The sequence below is a fragment of the Odocoileus virginianus genome, chromosome 18, assembly GCF_023699985.2.
Source record: "Odocoileus virginianus isolate 20LAN1187 ecotype Illinois chromosome 18, Ovbor_1.2, whole genome shotgun sequence".
In the NCBI taxonomy this organism is placed as follows: Eukaryota; Metazoa; Chordata; class Mammalia; order Artiodactyla; family Cervidae; genus Odocoileus; species Odocoileus virginianus.
The window spans coordinates 16,446,881-16,469,443 of NC_069691.1; the positions used below are offsets into that span (position 1 = coordinate 16,446,881).

Sequence of the window (22,563 nt, forward strand, 5' to 3'; positions counted from 1 at the left end):
CCTGGGGAACAAAGATGGGAAGGGCTGGGACTCCTTTCCCATCACTTCATAGGAACAAGTCGGGGTAGTGAGTGAGTGGGTGGAAGAACTAAGTACCCAGTGCATAGAATTCAGGTTACATTTTCTCACTGAAACAAGAACATTATGTGATCTGGCTGGGAATGTGACTGACATTCTAACTTTTATGTTCTCAGAGACAAGAAGTCCCAGCTCCAAACCACTGATCAGTCACTGGTTAATAGGACGAATGTTATAGGACTTATGACAATGAACAAAAACACTTATCTGACTCTTAACATTTACAATTTTAATTCAGTTTGGAGAAGCATTTTAATACACAGATGTAGAATCAAGGGGCCCTTGTAGGGCCAAGTCATCTAAATACAACACAATGACACCAGGGGAGGATAAAAAGGAAGACACCAAACTAAAATCTTTCTGAACTAGTTTAGTAAAATGACTCTTCTGATAGACTGTTCAGCACCACGGCAACCAACAAAACACGATAAATCACAGTGACTCACAAAGCCCAGCCTCTGGGCTTAACCCTGTTTCAGGAGCGCATGCACTGACTTGGTTTGCAGCGCGCCTTTAATCAACTCAGATCCCAAGAGAACCTGCTCCCGGGCTTCACTCCCTTGACATCTTTTAAACTTCTTCCAGAAGCCTGGCAGATATATTACCAACGTCCAGACGGGCGCTCCCTGCCAACAAGCCAAACACAGGCCCGTTGCTGTGAACAGAAACAGCTGTCTCTCCTTCCTCTCGTTCCTCTCAGAGATGTTTAAGTGTCAGATTTGTTCATGTTATGGTTGTCCCAGACTCTCTTTTCATAATGTAATGACATTTATTTTGAATTCCTTTTTCAACAGGAGTGAAAGCCTTCTTCCTCTCCCAACCAGTGAAAGACACAACTTTTTATTAGTTTGGAACAGTCTTGAGGTGGGCAAAAAACAATTACAATTGAGACTTGCAAATTCCTGATAAAGATATACAAATCTCAGGACTTCCCCAACAGTCCAGTGGTTAAGACTCTGCACTGCCCACGCAGGGCGCTGGGGTTCCATCCCTGGGTGGGAAACTAAGATCTCTCATGTTGTGTGCCACGGCCAAAGGATAAATTACACACACACACACACACACACACACACACACAGGCAAATACAGTAGTTTGGTCATCTGATGCAAACAGACAACTCAGTGGAAAAGTCCCTGATTCTGGGAAAGATTGAGGGCAGAAGGAGAAGGGGGCGTCAGAGGACGAGATGGCTGGACGGCATTACCAATGCAAAGAACATGAACTTGGGCAGACTCCAGGAGATGGTGAGGGGCAGGGAAGCCTGGCATGCTGCAGTCCATGGAGTCGCAAACGGAACAACACACAAACACGAATCTCAGGGTACTTTCAAGGCTCCCAGCTCGTGAGAGGAAATTCTGCCTTTCCTGGGGTCCTCCCCGCCGCCCTGATCTCTTACAGATCCCCTGAGTCCCAGGGCTCCCTTTCAGCACAATGCCCCTCATTTCTCAGGAAAGTGACTCTTCTCATGACCTAAGCAATCAGCAGAGAAGGGGGTGAACTCATCATGCGTCTGGCTCCACAGTTCCCTGACACGATGGAGGAAGCTATCACCCTGAATTCACATGTTTCCATCAGCAATGCAGCAGGGGACTAAGAGGAAAACATCCTGATGAGAGTCTCAAGACAAAATAATCAGAGGATAATGTGACACTCTGAGATTTGCTCTTTGAACAAGGTGAAAGAGTCAGGATCATGTTCTGCTCTACCCCACAGGAGTAAGGTGGCAGAGGTAAATTTGGATTTGAAGATAAGAAAGGCAGCAGAAAGTTTTAAACAAAATTGCAGGGCTATGACTCTTGAGACATCACTTTCCTTCTCTGTTATGCTTTTCTTTCATCTGTGTCATTCTTTCCCTGCCCCGAGCCCTTTTTCCAGGTTACATTTTCCCACTGAAACAAGAACACTGTGATCTTAGCTTCTTCTTTTAAAAAAAAAAAAAGTTTTTAAGATCCAATTTTATTTTATTTTAAAAACTTCTTGGCTGCATGGCAGGTGGGATCTTAGTTCCCCAACCAGGGATCAAACCTGCACCCCCTGCATTGGAAGTTTGGAGTCTTAACCACTGGACCATCAGGGAAACCTCTACTCTTAGCTTCATAATAAGGTTCAGCAAGTTAAATTCACACTTTATGACTCCCCAGTAATGACGATCATGGCTCTAGAGAAGTTATCTAGAGACAACAGTCCTCAAAGATGGCTTCCATCAAGTCCTTCCCTCTGTACTTCACTGGCTATTCCTCATGTCAAGTGGTGAAGGCTAATATATACAATGAAATATTATCCAACTTTAAAAAGGAAGTACTGACATATACTACAGCAAGAATGAACCTTGAAAACACTATGCTAAGTGAAACAAACCAGATACAAAAGGACATGTATGATTGCACTTACATGGGGTACCTAGAGTCGTCAAATTCATAGAGATAGAAAGCAGAACAGTAATTACCCTGGAAGAATTGGAGATCTGGTTGAATGGATACAGACTTTCCATTGGGAATGATGAAAAAGTTCTGGAAATGGAGAGTACTGCTGACTGCACAGCACTGTACTGTACTTGTACAATGTACTTAATGCCGTTGAACTATACAGTTTTAAATGGCTAAAACTGCAACATTTTAAATATGTATATTTTACCAGGTTTTAAGAATCACAAAATTGTTTCAAAAAGGAAAAGAGGTGGAGTCCAATTCCCAATTCACCTTCCCTTGATCAGAAAGTAGCCACGGGAACTTGTTTGACCAAGAGAATTCAGCAGAGGTGATATTCTGGGACATCCAGGCTAGCTGGTAAGACGCCTGAGCCGTGTGGGCCTCCTGGAACACTCCTCACAGACAGGCCCTCTCGGAATCCATGCCGGGTGGCTGTTACATGAGGAGCTCACATGTTCATGCTCTAGTCGACAGCCCTTGCTGGGCTCCCGGCCATGTCTTTTATAAACATGTACTGAAATATTTAAGGAGGAGATGCTGTGAAGGCTGGGATTTAAGTGAAAACAACACAGCGGTAAGGGAGAAGAGAAATGGTTAGGGGTGTAGATGAGATGGGTTTGAACATGCGTAGCGGGCAATGAGTATGGGGTGGGGTGGTTGTATTTCCCTCAAATTAGGAGTATATTTGAAATTTTCCATAGCAAAGAGAGAAGAAAAAGGAGGAATAGGAGAAAATGAAAGAGGAGAAGGAGAGGGCAAAGGAGGAGAAGGAGAAGAAAAAGAGGAGGCGGAAAGGAGATGGGGAGTGAATGAAGATTGAAGAAGTCAACTGGACGTATCTCTTCACAAATTCAATTTCTGGAAAAAGAAAAAAAGTGGCAGAAAGAGTATTCTAGAAAACAGAGGACTAAAGAGACAGAATAGTCCCTGAAATGACTGAAACTTGACTGAGTCCCGACTTCTGGAAAAAAGAACAGGCTTACATAGAAGTATTCACTTTTGGATGATTCATCAAGCTTTACACTTAACACATATAAAAATGTGTACAAATCATATTTCAGTTGAAAACTTTTCTGATTAATAAAAACTGTATAACATTTTGGAATAATTGAGAAAATTTAAATATGGGCTGATTAATAGATGGCATTAAGAAATTTAAAATAATTTTCTTACTTATGACAATGTTACTATGGTGAGGTAGAAGAATGTCTTATTTTTAGCAGATAACTCCTAAAGCACACGGGGGTGAAGTACCACATGTCTGAAACTTCAAAAGAGTTCTATGTAAAATATTTATATATAAACATAGCAAGTAAGGCAAAATGTTAAAAGCTATTGAATCCAAGTGTAAAGTATACGAGAACTCATTATGTTATTTGCTCAACTTTTCTGTAAGTTTGAAAATTTTCATAATAAAACATTAAAAAACAATATTGAAGAGGCTTTTGCAGGTGCAAAAGTAACAAGAAGCAGAAGCATGTGCCCATCAGCTATTACTAAAGAACTTCTTTCTAAAAGAACTGAGTCATCTACCTGGGGAAACAGGGCTCCTGATGAACAGTCCCTCCAAGTCAAATCTTCTTTCTGGCATAAAAGGATTATCTGCTTCTCTCAAGCACACTTTATTTTTTTTTCCATTTATTTCTATTAGTTGGAGGCTAATTACTTTACAATATTGTAGTGGTTTTTGCCATACATTGACATGAATCAGCCATGGATTTACATGTGTTCCCCATCCCGATCCCCCTTCCCGCTCAAGCACACTTTAAAGCCTATCCACTCAGCAGCACAGAGCTCCCAGGCAACCCTCCCACCCTAAGAGACAAGCCTGCTGTGAAAACAGACCCACAAAAGCAAGGGCAGTGATTAAGAGAATGGGCTCTAGAGAGATACCACCTAAAAATGGGTATCCCAACTCTGTCACTACTAGCTATGTGACCTTGGGCAAATTGCTTAACCTCTCTGTGTCTTGGTTTCCTCAGAATGAAGATACTAGTAACATCTTATAGGATTAGTGGGTTAATATGAATACATACATCTCACTTGTGTGTTTATTATTATTATTACAAATTACTACAAACAGTAAAATACTACCAACCCAGTTCTTCAGTCATAATTAGAATGAATAATCAAGGGTCAACAGACATTCAAAAACATAACAGCCCCCAAAAAAGAAGGACCAAGATGTTCATGGAGACCCACATGGAGAAAACATGCTCACTCACAGAACAGAAAAGAAAAAGACAAAGAAATAAAAAGTGTAAGACTTTGAAAAGTTAAGAAATAAAGTGGCTCAACTCAAGAGGTCCAACATCTGATTACTGGGTGTTCTAGAAGACAGAGCAGAGCAAATGGAGGGAAGGAAATAATCAAAGAAATAATAAAGGAAACTGCTTTGTGTTGAAAAAGAAAAAGAAAGTTAAGTCGCTCAGTTGTATCCGACTCTTTGCGACCCCATGGACTGTAAGCTACCACACTCCGTCCAAGAAACATGTCTTCAAATTTTAAAAAACTCAAGAGTAAAAATAGTCCAAAAGTATGAAGGAAAAAAGACCCACATATAAATATACCTTTAGGTTATTTCAGAAGACTGCCAGAAAAATTATCAGAAACTTGGAAATGGGCAAAAGAAATTACTGGGAGTTCCATTTACCTATTCAGTTATTTGGCCATTTTACAACTCCGGAGAGGCAGAGCTTAAGTTGTAGATTCTTTTTCAGTAAGGATGGAAACAAAATCTGTCCAATGTAAGAGAAAAACCTTGAGATTTACTGCTGGATATCTACCAGTTTTCTATTTATCCCAGCAGTCTCCTCCTAACATCACCTATGAATACTGAGCTTCTCAGCTATGCTTTGAACCAATTTTCCCTTGTTATTGACACATGCACCTGAGAGTCATGGTTTTATCTTTTGAAAATTAAACTTTTTCATTTTGTACTGGCCTGACAGTCATGGTTTTATCTTTTGAAAATTAAACTTTATCAATACCAAGGTAAAGAGAAGATCCTAAAAACTTCCAGATAGAAAAAAAGAGGTTGCCTACTAAGGAACATGAAGAAGGAAATGACAACCCATTCCAGCATTCTTGTTTGGAGAATCCTATGGATGGAGGAGGCTGGTGGGCTACAGTCCATGGGGTCACAAAGAGTTGGACACGACTGAGTGACTAACAGAACAACTAAGCAACAAGAATCAGATTTAAAAGCACTGCCTTCAAATTTTGGAAGGAAAATAATTTGAACCCAAAATTCTACATGCAGCCAACCTATCATTCAAATGGGAGGGCAAAACAAAGTACATCAAGCATTCAAACTCTTAGAGAGCTCCTTTCACATTCTTCATGAAAATTTTGGTGGTTCAGTCGGTAAAGAATCCACCTGCAATGCAGGAGACCTGGGTTCAACCCCTGGGTTGGGAAGATCCCCTGGAGAAGGGCATGGCAACACACTCCAGTATTCTCACCTGGAGAATCCCCGTGGACAGAGAGGCCTGGAGGGTGCAGTTGTGGGGTCACAAAGAGTCAGTCATGAATGAGCGACTAAGCAGAGAACAGCACATTCTCTGGCAAAATGAAAAGGGAATTCAAGAAAAAAGAATGTGTGAGGCATGAGATCTGATGGCTCTAATCCAGTGATATCAAGAAAATACTGTGATGACATTTGTATAGGATATCTAGAAAACAATTAAATCCAAACTAGAATAGGAAGTTAATAGTCTTAAGAATGTCCAAAGTGGGAAATAAAACAACTAGCAGAAAGAGTATGATTAAGAAGCTAGATGAATAAAACTCAACTTAGAGTCAACGGATTTTCAAAAAAGTTCCAAGATAATTCAATGAGGAAAGAACAGGCTCTTCAACAAGTGATGCTGAGACAACTGGATATCCACCTGCAAAAGAATGAACTTGGACTACTGATACAGGATATGCAAAAGTTAATTCAAAACAGATTATGGACCTAATCATAAGCTAAAACAATATAACTCTTAGAAGAAAATACACGAATAAATCTTCATGACCATGGGCTAGAACAGGCTTCTTATTAATAGATATGACAGTATAGCAACAAAAGAACTTCATCAAAATAAAAACTTTTGTGCTTTAAAGGATGCCATCAAAAAAGCCAAAAGACAATTCACAGAATGAGAGAGAATATTTGCACATCAAGTATTTGATAAGGAACTTGCAAAGGGAAACTGGATAATTCTCTTAATTGTGATGATGCTATTATGATGAGATAGGGAGCCAATACCTCATCATAATAACATTATCACAACTAAGAGAATCATCCTGAGCCAAAGACATGCAAACAGCCAGTAAACACACGAAAATGCTCAACATCAAGTTAAAAACACAATGAAGTATCACTTAACACCCATAAAGATGGCCATAATAAACAAGACAGACAGTAATAAGTGTTAACAAAGATGTGGACAAATTGAGACCTGCATGCACTGCTGATGGAAATGTAAAATTAAAGTCATTTCAGAAAACCGGTCTTCAAAATGTTGAATGTATACTATATGCCTCAGCAATTCCACCTCAAGGTTTACAGCCAAGAGAATGAAAACATATCCACAAATAAACTTGAACACCAATGTTCACAGTGGCATTATTCATAGTAGACAGAAAGTGGAAATGTCTATCAACTGATGAATAGATAAATTAACTGTGGTTAATGATATTCTATTAATGGAATATCATTCAACAATAAAAAGGGGGGAAAAGTATTGATATATACTATAATATGATGACCCTTAAAAATACTGTGCTTAAAAATTTGCTAAGTTAAAGAACCAGTTACAAAGGATCATGTATTATATGATTCTATTTGAAATACCAAAAATAGGCAATTTTATAGAGACAGATAGTGGTTGCCTAGGGCTGGGAATATTGAGGGGAAATGAGGAGTGATTTCTAATGGGTACAGTGTTCCTCTGGGGGATAATCTGAAAATGTTCTAAAATTGATGGTGGTGGGGGTTGTGTATATCTGTGAACATGCTAACAACCATTGAAATGTACAGTTTAAATGGGTAAATGTTATGGTGTGTCAATTATATCTCCATAAGGTATTTAAAAATATAAGAGGGCTTCCTTGGTAGCTCAGTGGTAAAGAATCCACCTGCTGATGCAGGAGACATGGGTTTAATCCCTGGTCCAGGAGGATCCCACATGCCTTGAGCAGCTAAACCCACGTGCCACAGCTACTGAGCCTGTGCTCTAAAGCCTGGGAGCCGCAGCTACTGAAGCCCGCGAGCCCTACAGCCGGTAGTCCACAACAAGGGAAGCCCCCGCAATGAGAAGTCCCTGCGTTGCAACTAGAGAGCAGCCCCTGCTCCCTGCAACTGGAGAAAAGTGTGCACAGCAACGAAGACCCAACACAGCCAACAATAAATACATAAATAACACATTTTTAAAAATACAAGAAGCAGCTAGATGACCTCTGAGATTAGGTCAACAAGAAGAAAGAAAAGAATCATTTAAAAACTCTAGTAAAAACACAAATCTACATATCAGAGTCACAGTCCAAAACTGAAGCAAACTAAAATAGGACATGATACCAAGCAAACGATAGAGAATAAAAGAGAATAACAGATTTGACTTGGCGGCTCAAAACTGTTCTTAAACACAGTTTAAAATCCTTTAAACACAGGATTGAATTTCCTTCTCTCTAGATCCCATCATTTCTATTACTTCTGTGTTGCAGAAATATAGCTGATCCCTCAAACAAGCAGGACTCATGGGCATCAACAGAAAACCACTTTGTTTTTTTCCCCAATGTGGGTCGCTCCCACTTTGTAGAGCTAGTTCTTCCTGACTGCTTAGATGAAATTTGAGGCTGGGCGCATGATTCTTCTGGACAATATCAGTGACAAAAAGCCCCCCTCCAGGTACTTCGAGTCACAAAAAGTCCCATTTTGGTAATTAAAATATCCAGACCTGTGTCCCTGTCAAATGCTGAAACCGCATTTAAATTTCAGTTTCTTTCTGTCTCATCTTCTCATTGTAGGGAGCAAGCAAGCCTGCGGTGGGAACAGCAGTGGATAGAGGCAATCTTCTCGGTTTCCCTGCTTTTTGTGGCCACTTCTCCTCCTGAAGCCTGCCAGCTACAGCTCTGCCACCCTGGAGAGGAAGGAGCCAGAGCAGGCCAGGCCAAGCGGGTACACAGCTGAGGGGAAAGCAGAGTTCCCACGACTGTTCACAACTGGCCTTGGCAGGTGCTTAGAGAGGCTGCTGAATGGGGCTTCCACTGGCTCCTCCGAGATACCCACTTCGGAACCTGCAGTTCTCTTAACACATGCATCCCGCAGTGCAGGCCCAGCCTCTCTCTGCTGTGGTCCGCTCGCTCCTCTAAAGGGCTCTCTGGGGCAGGATATAAGCTCACCCCAGGCCTACTCTCTTTTACAGGGCCCCAGCCCTCTGGTCAGTTGGAAGTATGCATCGTGGGTTTGGTCTGTGAAAGTACAATTATTTCCCAACTGCAGTCTTTAACTCTCAGCCTCAAGGCACTCCAGCCCACCCTTCAAATTCCCCAGGCAGGAGTCTGACACAGGTCTAGTCAACCACTGTGAGACGCATCTCATGCTCTCCACTGCTTACCGTTAAGCACCTCTCGCCTCCCCTACACAGAGGTGGAACTCAATGCCAGAGCAATTCAATAACTTTCTCCAAACATTTGTCTCTTTAACCCTTAATCTTTTTATAGTCTGGGGGGTGGAGATCAGCTAAGGACTGCAAAACTGGTTTTCACCCAGAAACTTTGCAAGTCCTCCTTAGATAGTCTAACACACTGGAATATGGTGGGAGCTGTTGACACCAGTTGTATTTTGGCCTCAAGTGGATCTGGAAAGCAAGAATCTAACTATAACATTCTATTTCAACCATATTCATATAATGAAAACACTATAAACACTATTATCAGTTTTCACTCTTTTAGAAACAGTTTACCAAGTTTAAATATGCAAGTGGTATAATTTAGTTCTAAGAGCAAATGTTAATGCTAACTCACTGACTATATAAAGGAAATGAATGGTGTTACTATCAAGAGGAGGTAGAAGGGGGAAGAGGCAGAGCTAACTGCTAATTTCTTTATCTTATAAAAGAGAGAATCAGGGACTTCTCTGGTGGTCCAGTGGTTAAGAATCTGCCTTCCAATGCACGAGATGCAGGTTCAGTCCCTGGTCAGGGAACTAAGATCCCACATGCCGTGTGGTAACTTGGTCTATGAAAGTACAATTACTTCTCAACTGCAATAAAGTACAAACAACTGTACTTTTCACAGATGAAGCCCACGAAGCATACTTCCACTGAGCCCACGTGCCTAGAGCCCACACTCCCCAGTAAGAAAAGGCCCCGTGCACTGCGCCTAGAGAGAGCCCAAGAGTGGCCACAGAGACCCACACAGCCAAGAAAAAGAGAGAGAATCAAAAGGTACTACTCAAAGTTGATGAAGAAACAGAACTTTATGATATTATTTAAAATAATAAAGTCATCAATAGGAGAAACAAACATAATTTCAAAAATAGAAGAGATAGGTAGGAGAGAATAAGCATCACCCATGACTCACCTTTAGTGAGATGTAGATAACCTCTAGGCACAGTACAATCAGAGAGAAACTAAAATGGTCAATTTGGGGGAATGTAGTCACTCTTGGGTGCTGACTGCATTCACAAACATACACAGAGGTCTAACTATCACTTTCAATAAGAGTAAGAAGAGAAAAAAAAAAGAAAAAAAAATAAGAGTAAGAAAGCTAATGAGCTCCTCTTTTTTTAAAAGGTTTATTTTCTCTTAAAAGGCACTTAGCAAATTTTGAAAGTCATAATGTCACAGTGGTATGCTTGAAATATATATATGGTATCTGTGTGTGTATATATATGTTACATATATACATATGTTTGATACATACACATATACTGTATTATGTATACATATCACATATAAATATATTTTATAGATATAGACATAAGAGAAATAGAGAATAGTCTCAGAGAGGTGATTTGTTTATTATGCCCTCAATTATACACCTAATTATGCGACCCCTATCAGATCCAGGTCTGACTCAAATCTACCCTCTTTCCCCTTTACCAATATGCACCAATACGTGCTAATACACAATATCCATTTATAAATTATTCTTCTCTGTTCATTAAAGAGCTCTACAAGGCAACCTTTGGTATCCTCATTGAGACCCAATTCCACACAACCCTAGCCCTGTTCCCTAATTCTCTTACGTCTATATCTATAAAAACTATCAAGTAGTTCACAGAATCCACAGGGACAGGCTCAGAAATCTGGGAAGCAGCCAAGTGAACCTGGCTGCTGGGACCTCTACCAAGGTCATGCCACAGGAAAGCCAGGGCCCTGGCTGCCAGCCTTGGACGCCAGTGGCCTCTTCTGCCTGATGAAATCTAAGCTGCCCTGGCTATTCTGCATCAGCAGCTCCATCTTCCAAGTCCTGGGCAGAGGCTTCAGTGGAGAGAGGTCACGGGCTCCCACCCTGGCTCCCAGCCTTCAGGAGGGCAGGTGTCTGGCCTCAGAGGCTTCCGGCTGGGGGCAGGGTCCTGCCTCTCATCAAGACACACACAAGGGCAGATAAACCGACCCTCAAAATAGAGTTTAAATATGCAGATACCAGCAGCCAGAACCCAAAGAAAATAGGGAAGCTAAAACATCCTCCACTTCATCCACATGTCCTCTGCAGATATAAAGTGGAAAATCAGTCTCCCTCCTGTCCATTCCCACTGCACTCAATGGACGTGCCTACTCTCAACAGTTTCTTACACATCTTTTCAGGAACTTTTCATGTAACTGAAAACACATGTGCGATTACCCAGATGTTTTGAAAAAACACAAGTGGCACCATATACATTATTCCATTATTCCATATACTATTTACATTATACCATGACTTTTCATGTAACATCTATTTTAAGATGCTCCATGATTCAAAATGGTTTCCTCCCTTGCCCCAGATAGTCACAGTTCACGCAGTTGTCTGAGAGTCATATTCAGAAACTGATCCCTGTGGTCTGTCGGGTCCAGAAAGCCTGGACGCAGGATAGTCAGAAGGCCCCTCAACAACCCAGACACACACTACAGTTTGTCTGAAATACACTTGGAAACACTTCAGCACAGACAGGGTAATACCATGTACATACCGACTGGTCGAGCTACACCCTCAGGATGACCAAGAATTCATATTCCAGGATACTCAGCTGGCACTTACAAAAAAAGCCACGCTCCAGAAGCTGCTGCTTTTATCTTTACGTCCCAACAGCACCCAAGCAGCTTTGCTAAGTGAGCAGTGACGATGGAAATGGGCTGTCCAATTGATGCAATTCTTGGCTTGCTTAATGAGCGTAAAGGATGTTAAAAATAAGTCCCCATGAAATTTATGATGAGAATTAAAACCAACATCCCTTTCAGTCCCTGTGTTAGTTAATTCTGGGAGTGGCCATGCTCTTCTGACTGTATAGTAAGCAATACTGAGAACAAAAACCAGTAACTTAGCTACTTGCTCTAAGAAACACTTGCTCCTCAAAGGTAAGACTGTGAGCCAACTAAAACAGTTATCAAAACTAACAGCTTGCTCATCAAACGGCTTAGGTCATTTTGTAAAGCAAAGCCTTGATTCTTCCCAGAAAGCAGTTCCACAATTTTTTCTCATTTCTGATTGCCTCCTGGGAGAGGTGATCAGAGCAGAGAAATAACAGCTCTATTGCCCATAGATAAGCCCAAACCCAGTCTAGGTAATGTCATGATACCTAAATGCATATTTTGTTACCACAGATCATTTAATGACACACCAAACTGAGAGATCAGATCTTGGAGACTAATTTTCTCAATGAACGATGAAAAACAATGCATAATGTGCTTGCCTCACCTTACATTTTGTAGCTTCCTTGTGCATTCATGTCTCTGTTCCTCATTGAGATCCTGAGGGATGGTTGATTTCCCACTGTACAGATGAGGAAACTGAGTGGATAAGTTCCTTATCCAAAAAAAAAAAAAAAAATTCCTTATCCACACTCACTGATTGAAAGGGACAAGACTAAGCCCCAAAACTTGACCTTCTGTCACCTTCTGTCTGATATTTTTGAGTCAAGGGCAAAATTCCTTAAGCTTTTGCCACTCGGGAACGTGAAAAAAAAAGTAGACAGTCAGCAATAAGGAAATAACCTATTTAAATTATGTTATACATACACAGCACTGTTGGCCACAGAGAAATACATACTAATTTGCCAATGGAGGAGGTGATGTACTAGCACAATGAAACAAGCAATGGACTAGGAATCAAAGCTCCTAGGTTCTTTCTAATAATAGCTCATCTGTTTGGGAAGTGGACAAGTCAGTTAACTCTTGAGCCACTGGTTCATTATCTACAAAACAAGAATAATACCTGCCATAGAAATCATACAAGAAAGGTAAATGAAAGAACTTGGTAAACTCTTATGCACTATAGGCATACAAGAGAGTAGTATTAATAATTCTAAAGAGTGAGAAAAGCCCTCCATATTTATGTCTTAAAACACCAAATGTGGGGACTTCCCTGGTGGTCTAGTGGTTAAGAACCCATGTTCCAATGCAGGGGACATGAGTTTGATACCTGGTTGGAGAACTAAGATCCCACATGCCCTGGAGCAACTAGGCCCACTCAGCAACAAGAGAAGCCCAGAAGCCACAACTATAGCAGAGCCCACGTGCCACAGCGAAGATCCAACACAGCCAAGAATAAACATGTTTTTAAAAGAAGTGTGAAACAATCATAATACTTCAGTTTATGTGCAGGAGTTTATAAAAACCTGGTGAAAATGACCATCTAAAGTTGAAACACCATCAGGTAACTAAAGAGGATTTTGGACACCTAAAATATGAGAGCTAGAAGGACTCTTAAAGAGAGTGTTCTAAGTCCTTCATTTTATAGAATGGGAAATTAAGAGATTTCCCCAAGACCACCCAATAATTAGTAGTAACATGTCAGCATTAAAATACAGGTTTCTTGAACTTTCAAACCAGGGAGCTCATTCAAAATTATTAACAACCGTGAAATAGACTTCAAAGAACCAAACTGCAAAAAGCCAGAGCTTCAGAGTTCCTCTTATAAATGGACAGATTCCTAAACGGTGCCTAGGTATTCTTCCCCCCTCCTGTTCTTTATGTCATCAGGAATGAAAGGGCTACTACCTATCCTGTACCATAACCCACCTATATGTATATTTCTGACTATCTAGTGATGCCAATTTGTCAATCTCTTTTGACAAAAGGGTCTGAATGTTCCATTACTCTTCCTGTGAGGCACAATAAGATGGAAAGAAACTGGATTCCCAAATGGTTCTATCGAGAAGGACCATCTTATCAACCTACTCTACTGGGACTACTAGCTGTGGGGAAATAAAATCTCTGTATACCTTATGCATGCCATTTTTTGAGGCTCTTTGGGGAATGAGGTTTTACCCTAACTACTATAATCTTGAAATTAGAAGAGAAACTGATGGATCGTTTTCTAAAAAGAGCCAATTCACTCACTTCTCCTATTTGTAGTCTAGGGTTCAAATCAACAGGACCCGCAGTTGAGAATAAACCACATACATAACCCAAGAACATCACTGGGGCAGAATCTTCTTCATTCTTGGTGCTAGAGAATGCCTTTGATAGTCATTGAAGGTCATATTATCCCCTCTGTTCCAAACTGACAAGAAAAATAAAAATAACTATAGCTCAAATTAGCCCTTCATAAGCAACCAAAACTGCAGGCAGCATGCCTGACTGGGCTTTTCACAGTGGCGACTCATGCCAAGCATACCACCAAAGAAAAACACCGGTTACTGAGGTTGCTGCCCCACAGTGAGACCCTTCCACTCCCTCAAACAGAAACCAACGAGTCTTAATCTTTAAGTTTCAGGAGGAAGCTGCAAAGAAAAAAAGAAAAACAGAGACTGACCTCTAGTAGAACTTCAGCCTCATTATATGTTCACTGAAATGCATTAGCATGTTAGGACACAACCACCTGCGCCATGACACTTGATGATGGCCATGACCACACCTGGAGAAGCCCATCCAAGGACTGAAAAGGGGAGCTGCGTTAGTTTCAGGTCCCCTGGAACTTGTTACCCTGTTCTTGGATAACACATGGGTATTCTTTCCACTCTTTCCAGTTCCCTCCCTTTTACCTCAACTCTCCTATACATTTGGTGTCTCTCACCCAAACTGGGTTGAAAAGTTGATTTGTGAACTAGGTTCCCTCTTCTCTATCCTCTGTCCATCAATTAAAGCTTGTGTTATTCCAGTCTCAGCATGGTTTAATTACTGGCTGTGCAAATTCAATATGAAAATAACTTCCCTGGCTGAGACAGGGGCTCTCTACCTGGGATATCAGGTCCAGTCAACCCATTCTGCAACTATCTTACCAAGACAATTCCATTTTCCAACTGAGGTGCCTAGGTAAAACAGTCTTGGAGGTCATTCCCAGCACCAAATCTATGATTTCTAAAAAATCTACATTTTATTAGAATGAAAAAATGAATGATAACTAGAAAAAAATAAGACCATTCTTTTAAAAATGTTTGATCTTGACAGAAACTTTTCAAGTACTTTTCTTAGAACACCCCCAACATATACACACAAATGCATGCACATACACACACCCCCAATCCTAATTCCAGTCACAGCCAAAACAGATACAAACATTCACAAAGTATCTCCCAACATTGTATTTTGTTCTGGCATCTGAGTATTTTGTCAATAAAAGGAAGAGGACTCAGTGAATGGAAGTTTCCAACTCTGAGTTTCCATGAGAACTAGGGTTTGAAGGAACTAGGTCAAACCAGCCCTTCTTTGTTCAAACCAGTATAAACCTGATGTAATCACTGAAACAACACAAAAAGGAGCACAAATGCAAACAGCTCTCAAAAGGAAGTGCTCAAGTGTTCTAGACCAGTGTGCCCACAGCCACTCAAGCCTGAGAACAGCTTGCCACTGGAAAGCCCCTGAAGAGACCAACCAGCCCCCTCCCAAAGTCTGCCGCCAAAATACTCGCTAACCCCCCTAAAGTTAAAAGCGGGTAAACACAAAGTTCAGAGGATGAAAACAAGTGAGAAACATTTAAGACAAAAAGAGAAACTTTGAGAAGTAACCCAGGACCTAAACACTTATTGGTTGCCAGAGTAACCCCACTGTTCAAAAAGAAGTATGTCTTGAGTCCCCTGGTCCTGGGGAGAGACTCCTGTCCTCACAGGACTGACTGACCATCCACTGGGGACACAGGAGAGGTTCACCCAAGAAAAGCACTCAGGCTGCTCTCAGACCCAGGAGCAAGTACTGAGGCTGGGACCGGGTGAGGGGCATGGAGGAGGGGCCACTCATTCAGGGCGGTTCAGGAAGGTATCTCTCCCTCAAAGTGACTGCTGAGCTGAGACCCAGAAGAGGATGGTCCTAGTCTGTGAAGGACAGCCCGGCTGTGCCAGGGTCAGAAGGCACCCGTCGGTAAAGTGTGGGATGTGGCGGTGAGTAGGGCTGTAACTCGGACCAGCTCAGCTGGGGTCTGTGATGAAAACACATGGGCACTTCTGGTTTCTCTAATGAACACAGCCTCCCACTCAAATCATCCAGCCGCAGATTCCCTAAACTCACAAAGGGCGATGCTTGCGGGGCAAAAAAAGAAAAAAAAAAGTATCCCCTGGGGGGGTGGGGGCAGAGCCACCCCATGGTATCACTAGATTATCCTCTCCGTTCAGAAAAGAAAACCAGACACTGGAAAGTCAAGTGGCTTCACAGAGTGACAAAACTCTTCCATAGAAGAGCTAGGGCTCAAACTAGGAGTGGCTGATGGGCACATTGTCTTTTTTCATTTTGCTTTTTAACATAACAAAATCATTTGGCACAGGTTATAATGATATACAATTAAGATTCACACAGACTGTTTTTTTTCATTTTTTATACTGACTAAAGCTCAATGGGCTCCCCTGGTGACTCAGACGGTAAAGAATCCACCTGCAATGCAGGAGACCAAGGTTTGATTCCTGCATTGGGAAGATCCCCTGGAGAAGGGAATGGCAACCAACTCCAGTATTCTTGCCTGGAGAATTCCATGGACAGAGGAGCCTGGTGAGCTATAGTCCATGTCTAACTCGCAAAGAGTTAGACACAACTGATTAACACATACACATTATTTAACTTAAATTCAGAGTACATCATGAGAAACGCTAGGCTGGAAGACGCACAAGACGGAATCAAGATTGCCGGGAGAAATATCAATAACCTCAGATATGCAGATGACACCATCCACCCTTATGGCAGAAAGTGAAGAGGAACTAAAAAGCCTCTTGATGAAAGTGAAAGAGGAGAGTGAAAAAGTTGGCTTAAAGCTTAACATTAAGAAAACTAAGATCATGGCATCTGGTCCCATCACCTCATGGGAAATAGATGGGGAGACAGTGGAAACACTGTCAGACTTTATTTTTCTGGGCTCCAGAATCACTGCAGATGGTGACTGCAGCCATGAAATTAAAAGACGCTTACTCCTTGGAAGGAAAGTTATGACCAACCTAGATAGCATATTAAAAAGCAGAGACATTACTTTGCCAACAAAGGTCTGTCTAGTCAAGGCTATGGTTTTTCCAGTGGTCATGTATGCATGTAAGAGTTGGACTGTGAAGAAAGCTGAGCACCGAAAAATTGATGTTTTTGAACTGTCGTGTTGGAGAAGACTCTTGAGAGTCCCTTGGACTGCAAGGAGATCCAGCCAGTCCATCCTAAAGGAGATCAGTCTTGGGTGTTCATTGGAAGGACTGATGCTGAAACTGAAACCACAGTACTCTGGCCACCTCATGGGAAGAGCTGACTCATTGGAAAAGACCCTGATGCTGGGAGGGATTGGGGACAGGAGGAGCAGGGGACGACAGAGGATGAGATGGTTGGATGGCATCATCGACTCGACGGGCATGAGTTTGAGTAAGCTCCGGGAGCTGGTAATGGACAGGGAGGCCTGGCGTGCTGCGATTCATGGGGTCGCAAAGAGTCGGACACGACTGAGAGACTGAACTGAACTGAAGGCTCAAATGACCTACTGATATACTCACAAAATTTTCCTTTGCACAATTCCTGTCAATTAATTTATCTTCTTTATAAACTGATGTTAATTAACATTTCAGAATAATCACTAAATGGCCTTCTAAATACATATTCTTAACAATCAAAACATAGAAGCTCAAATGTCTTACAGACTCAACAACCAAAGGAAATATAGAAATATGACAAAAAGCTACTTAGCAATTCTGAGTGATAGGCATATGAACTCCTTGCTCAGGAAAACATAATACCTACTGATATGAACTTAATTTAATATTAAACAGAAAAAGCAGGCACATGATATGCACAAACTGGTTACAACTTTGTGACAAAGTTCATATACTTATCAACGAAAATGAGAAATATATTTTTATTGGGGTTATTTTCAGTTAAAATTGCTTGAGCTCACAGAATAAATTCACAAGGCACCTTTCCACAAGAAAAGAGTGTTAAAGAAAGAAATGTTGTAAAAGGTGGACTTTCTTAATATCTATCTAGAACAAGCAGTCACTCTCTTCACCATTTGAAATTTTAAAAGTAAAAATAGCATTAGATTAGATAGTTTTCTGATATTCATTTTTTTTCTGATTTTAATTTATTTAAATACCTGAGGTTCACTGAGCTTCAATAATGACCCAATGGAAAAGGACAGCGCAAAGACGACGCGTATAGTGAAATACTAGTATAAACACTGAACACCATCAAACATTTTTCTGCAGAGACTGTAACCTAGAGAGCGGTTGCAAAACAAACCCCAGGCACACACAGCACACGTCACAAGATTCATGCAAAGCCTCCTTTTCTCCTATCCTGCAGTCTAATATATTAAAATACTGCATCAATAATTTGTTCCTCCTGGAAATATTAGCAAAGTTTCACCAAATGGGATGTGAAATGTTATAAAATGTTGCCTGCATTGTCTTCTGGGTCTGAAAACTCTCCAGGTTTTTCAAGACACAGTACCATTATTCTCATTGTATTTTAAAAGGTGCTCCTCCTCCTTGTATGGAAGAATTTAACTAGTTTTATATTTGTTACCCATCACCTTGCAAACAATAGTCTGAAGGACAGTCTGGCTGGATTAAGTATAGTTACAGAATGAGTTTAGAAAATCATTTAACCCTATTTTGAAATGGATAGGAAGAAAATAAAAAGAGATGCTATACAGAAAAAATAATTTTTAATTATACTTCATATCAAATTGCCTAGATCCTCTACCTCATCCTTGTACGTTAGCCTCTCTGCACATTTGTCTATTTTTTATAGCATTTACTGAATCAAAAGGACACAGCAAATGAAAACAAAGGACGGGGAATACATGTAAATCCATGGCTGAGTCATGTCAATGTATGACAAAAACCACTACAATACTGTAAAGTAATTAGCCTCCACCTAATAAAAATAAATGGGAAAAAAAATAAAAGTAATAATAATAAAAAACAAAGGATGAATTGTACACTTTAAAATGGTGCATTTTATACTATGCAAGTTTTACCTCAATACCTTAAAAAAGGACAAAGTCAATAATATATGCCTCTATTGTCATGAAAATATACGTGATAAAATATAATAGACGTGATAAAGAGAGAATATAGGGAATCTAAGCAAGGAATTTCTGAGATTTTCCAATCAAAACATTATAACAATAAAAAATAATGTATTCATGATTGAAGCCGAGATTTCCTTTAAAAGAATGAGAAAGAAAAAGAATGTGGAGAACCTCCTCAAGACTGGCTAAGAGTTGATAATTGTTGAAGTTGAATGACCAGTGCAGGGAGTCCATTATATCATTCCCTCCACTCTGTGTATGATCAGAATGTTCAGAGTAAGCCGTTTCATTTGCTTTGCTTTGTGTTTGTTATATCTTTACGACAGAGCTAATCCTGGAACCTGAAACACACGTATAGCAAAATTATCATCTCACTTTACTATTATGACAACATCTGGATAATAGTGTCCATTGTTAACTGCTTTTTTTAAGGAACAAGAAAGCTTTAGCATTTCAACAATTTGTCTCTATACACTTCATAAACAGCACATTTTACAAAGGGTAAAAATTTATAAGATCAGTACATACCAGGAGTATCATAGGTCGCTTCCATGTTGTTAATCCTATGATTCCAGAGAGTATCACCTACAAGGATAAACAGTATCAGAAATCTAGTATCAGTTCCAATAACTAATCCCCAATCTCTAAAGTATATATTTTTAAAAATACATGAAACTTCAAAGGCTTCTACCTCAAACATTTAACATTCCTATTGATTACATGGGCCCTGGTAGACCATCTTGAACTATCTTTGATGTCCATGGTCCTAAAATGTTTTCACTGACTCTATGTTTTCTCTTAAGGTCAGTTAAGAACAACAAACAGAACGTAGCCTACCTTCTAATAAATGAAGGAATCAGTATTTCCCACCCAGGCTTCCGGCCCCCAGTAGCACCTAATCTGTAGCCAGAGTCAGCCTCATAAGAAGAACGTCTGGGGCTTCCCTGGTGGCTCAAGGGTAAAGAATCTGCCTGTCAATGCAGGGGGCAGGGGTTCAATTCCTGGTCCGGGAAGATCCCACACGCCATGGAACAACTAAGCCCATGCGACACAGCTGCTGAGCCTGTGCTCTAGAGCCAGTGAGCTGCAACTGCTGAAGCCCGCTCACCTGCAGCCCACGCTCCGTAAGAAAAGTCACTACAATGAGAGGCCTGCAGACCTCAACTAGAGAATAGGCCCTGTTCGCCACAACTAGAGAAAGTCCAAGTGCAGCAACAAGACCCAGTGCAGCCGTAAGTAAAGAAATAAAAGTCGTTTTTGTTTAAAAAAAAAAAAAAGAAGAAGAAGAATGCCTGGCCACAACCCTCCCTTCATTAGGTAGGTACCCATCCTTCATGCGTGCGTGCTAAGTCGCTTCAGTTGTTTCTGACTCTTTGCAACCTTAGGGACCACAGCCCTCCAGGCTCCTCTGTCCATGGGATTCTCCAGGCAAGAATACTAGAGCAGGTTGCCATTTCCTTCTCCGAGGATCTTCCCAACTCAGGGATAGAACCCACGACTCTGAAGTCTCCTGCCTTGGCAGGTGGGTTCTTTACCACTAGTGCCACCCGGGAAGCCCCATCCTTCATGGGGCAAGTCAATTCCTCAAAAGGGTAAACAAGGCCTTTCAGGATCTTCCCCTGCCTACTTCTCAAGCCTGGTTTCCACATATCCCTGCTCCACCCACCACACACCCTCCTTCCAGGCATACTTGTCTTTCCTCAGACTTGTCAGGCTCTACACATTCTAGGACTTTGTGCTTCTCTTTGCCACTGAAATCTCTCCTCTCAACTCCCCTATGCTCTCCTGCCTGAGAACTCCTATGCATTCTGCAAGGCCTCAACTCACAGTCACCTTCTCTGTCAAGCCTTATTAATCTCAACACCCCACCCTCCTAGAAGCCCTCTACACATAATTTTTCTCCCCCAAAAGTATCATATCATTTTTGTCTTGCACACTGACTGTGAACTCCTGTCTTGTCTCTCTGAATCCCCAGCTCCTGGCATAGCGCTTGTCACATGATTGGCAAGTTGAAAATGTTCTTGAACACTTATTCCACAAAGGGGGAGGGAATACAGTGAGAAATATCTCATGTTGCAGAATGATATGTCAGTAGACAACCTAAACATCCTCAGTAAAGAAGAACTAGCATTTTGCCAAAACATAACGTGGAAGCCAGCATCAGCCCTTTGAATAACACAGCTCATAAGCAGGTCAGAAAGGATGAGCAAAGTAATTATTCAGCCTAGGGACAGTGTGATGCCATCAGAACACATTTATCTTTGTGTATGCAGTAAAGTGAATCTCCTGAAGGCAGTTACGAGGATTTTCTTTCAAGTGCACTTTTTACCAAAATCACTCAAATTTACAAGAACTTTTTATTCAACACGAAGGATCACAGTGCTACTTGAAATCCAAAGCTCACAGGCCTGCCTGCAATACTCTCAATTCTCCAGTTATTGACTGAGGGCAAGCATTTCACAACAAACCAGCAGAGGACAAGTCTACCCACTTATATCGAGGACGAGAAATACATACGGGCAGACAGGGGACCGCTTCTTTGTATATATCTATGTTTAAACATACTCTCAGCAGCCTGTTTTGTGCACTATATACTTTCATCATCTTAAATTCAATAGGATATTTCCTTCCTTTAAATGATTTCTTCCAGGAAACATACTTGGTGGGGCTCCTCTAGACCAGGGGTCCCCAACCCCTGGTGAGTACTGGTCTGTGGCCTGTTAGGAACCGGGACACACAGCAGGGGGTAAGCGGCGGACCAGTGAATGAAGCTTCATCTGTATTTACAGCCACGCCCCCCTGCTTGCATTACTGCCAGAGCTCCGCCTCCTGTTAGATCAGGGGTGGCATAACAAATGTAAGGAGCATCAGTCATTCTGAAATCATCCCCTCCCCATCCGTGGGAAAAACTACCTTCCACAAAACCAGTTCCTGGTGCCCAAATCGTTGGGGACTGCTGGTCTAGTGGTACTGGGTTGCTTCTACTTACAACCTGGAACTTGAAATCCATGAGGCCTTGCCGTTCAGGTTCCTTACGTGGATTTTAAGTATACACACAAATGCACAGGGGTGTGATTCTTACAAAAAAAATCATAAAACACACTCTTCCTCCTCCTCCTCTTCTTTTTCTCTCTCAACAAATACTTCATTGGAAATCACTTCATGCTCACTGGACTAGCTGTCATTCATTTCCATTTAATGGCTACATAATATTCCTTTGTCTAGCCAGCACCTATTGTATTCAATCATCTGCATATTTATGGGTATTTACTCTTTTTTCAATTTATTGCCCTCACTAACAACGTTGCCAAAAAAAAAAAAAAAAAACAATGTTGTAGGAAACATCATGGACATATATCCTTACAAACAAGTGCTTTTTATTTCTGGTTGACTAAAGACGCTGGGAGGGATTGGGGGCAGGAGGAGAAGGGGACC

At 41.2% G+C, this 22,563-nt stretch overlaps 1 protein-coding gene across 3 annotated transcripts in view; it reads right to left on the minus strand.

The window, feature by feature from the left end:
* ENTREP1 (endosomal transmembrane epsin interactor 1) overlaps positions 1-22,563 on the minus strand; it is a 70,728-nt gene that overhangs the window by 40,169 nt on the left and 7,996 nt on the right. For all 3 annotated transcript variants that reach the window (XM_070480379.1, XM_070480377.1, XM_070480378.1), the window contains exon 2: positions 19,657-19,713. In XM_070480379.1, coding sequence (XP_070336480.1) covers positions 19,657-19,713 — 57 coding nt within the window. The remainder of the gene's footprint in view (positions 1-19,656; positions 19,714-22,563) is intronic.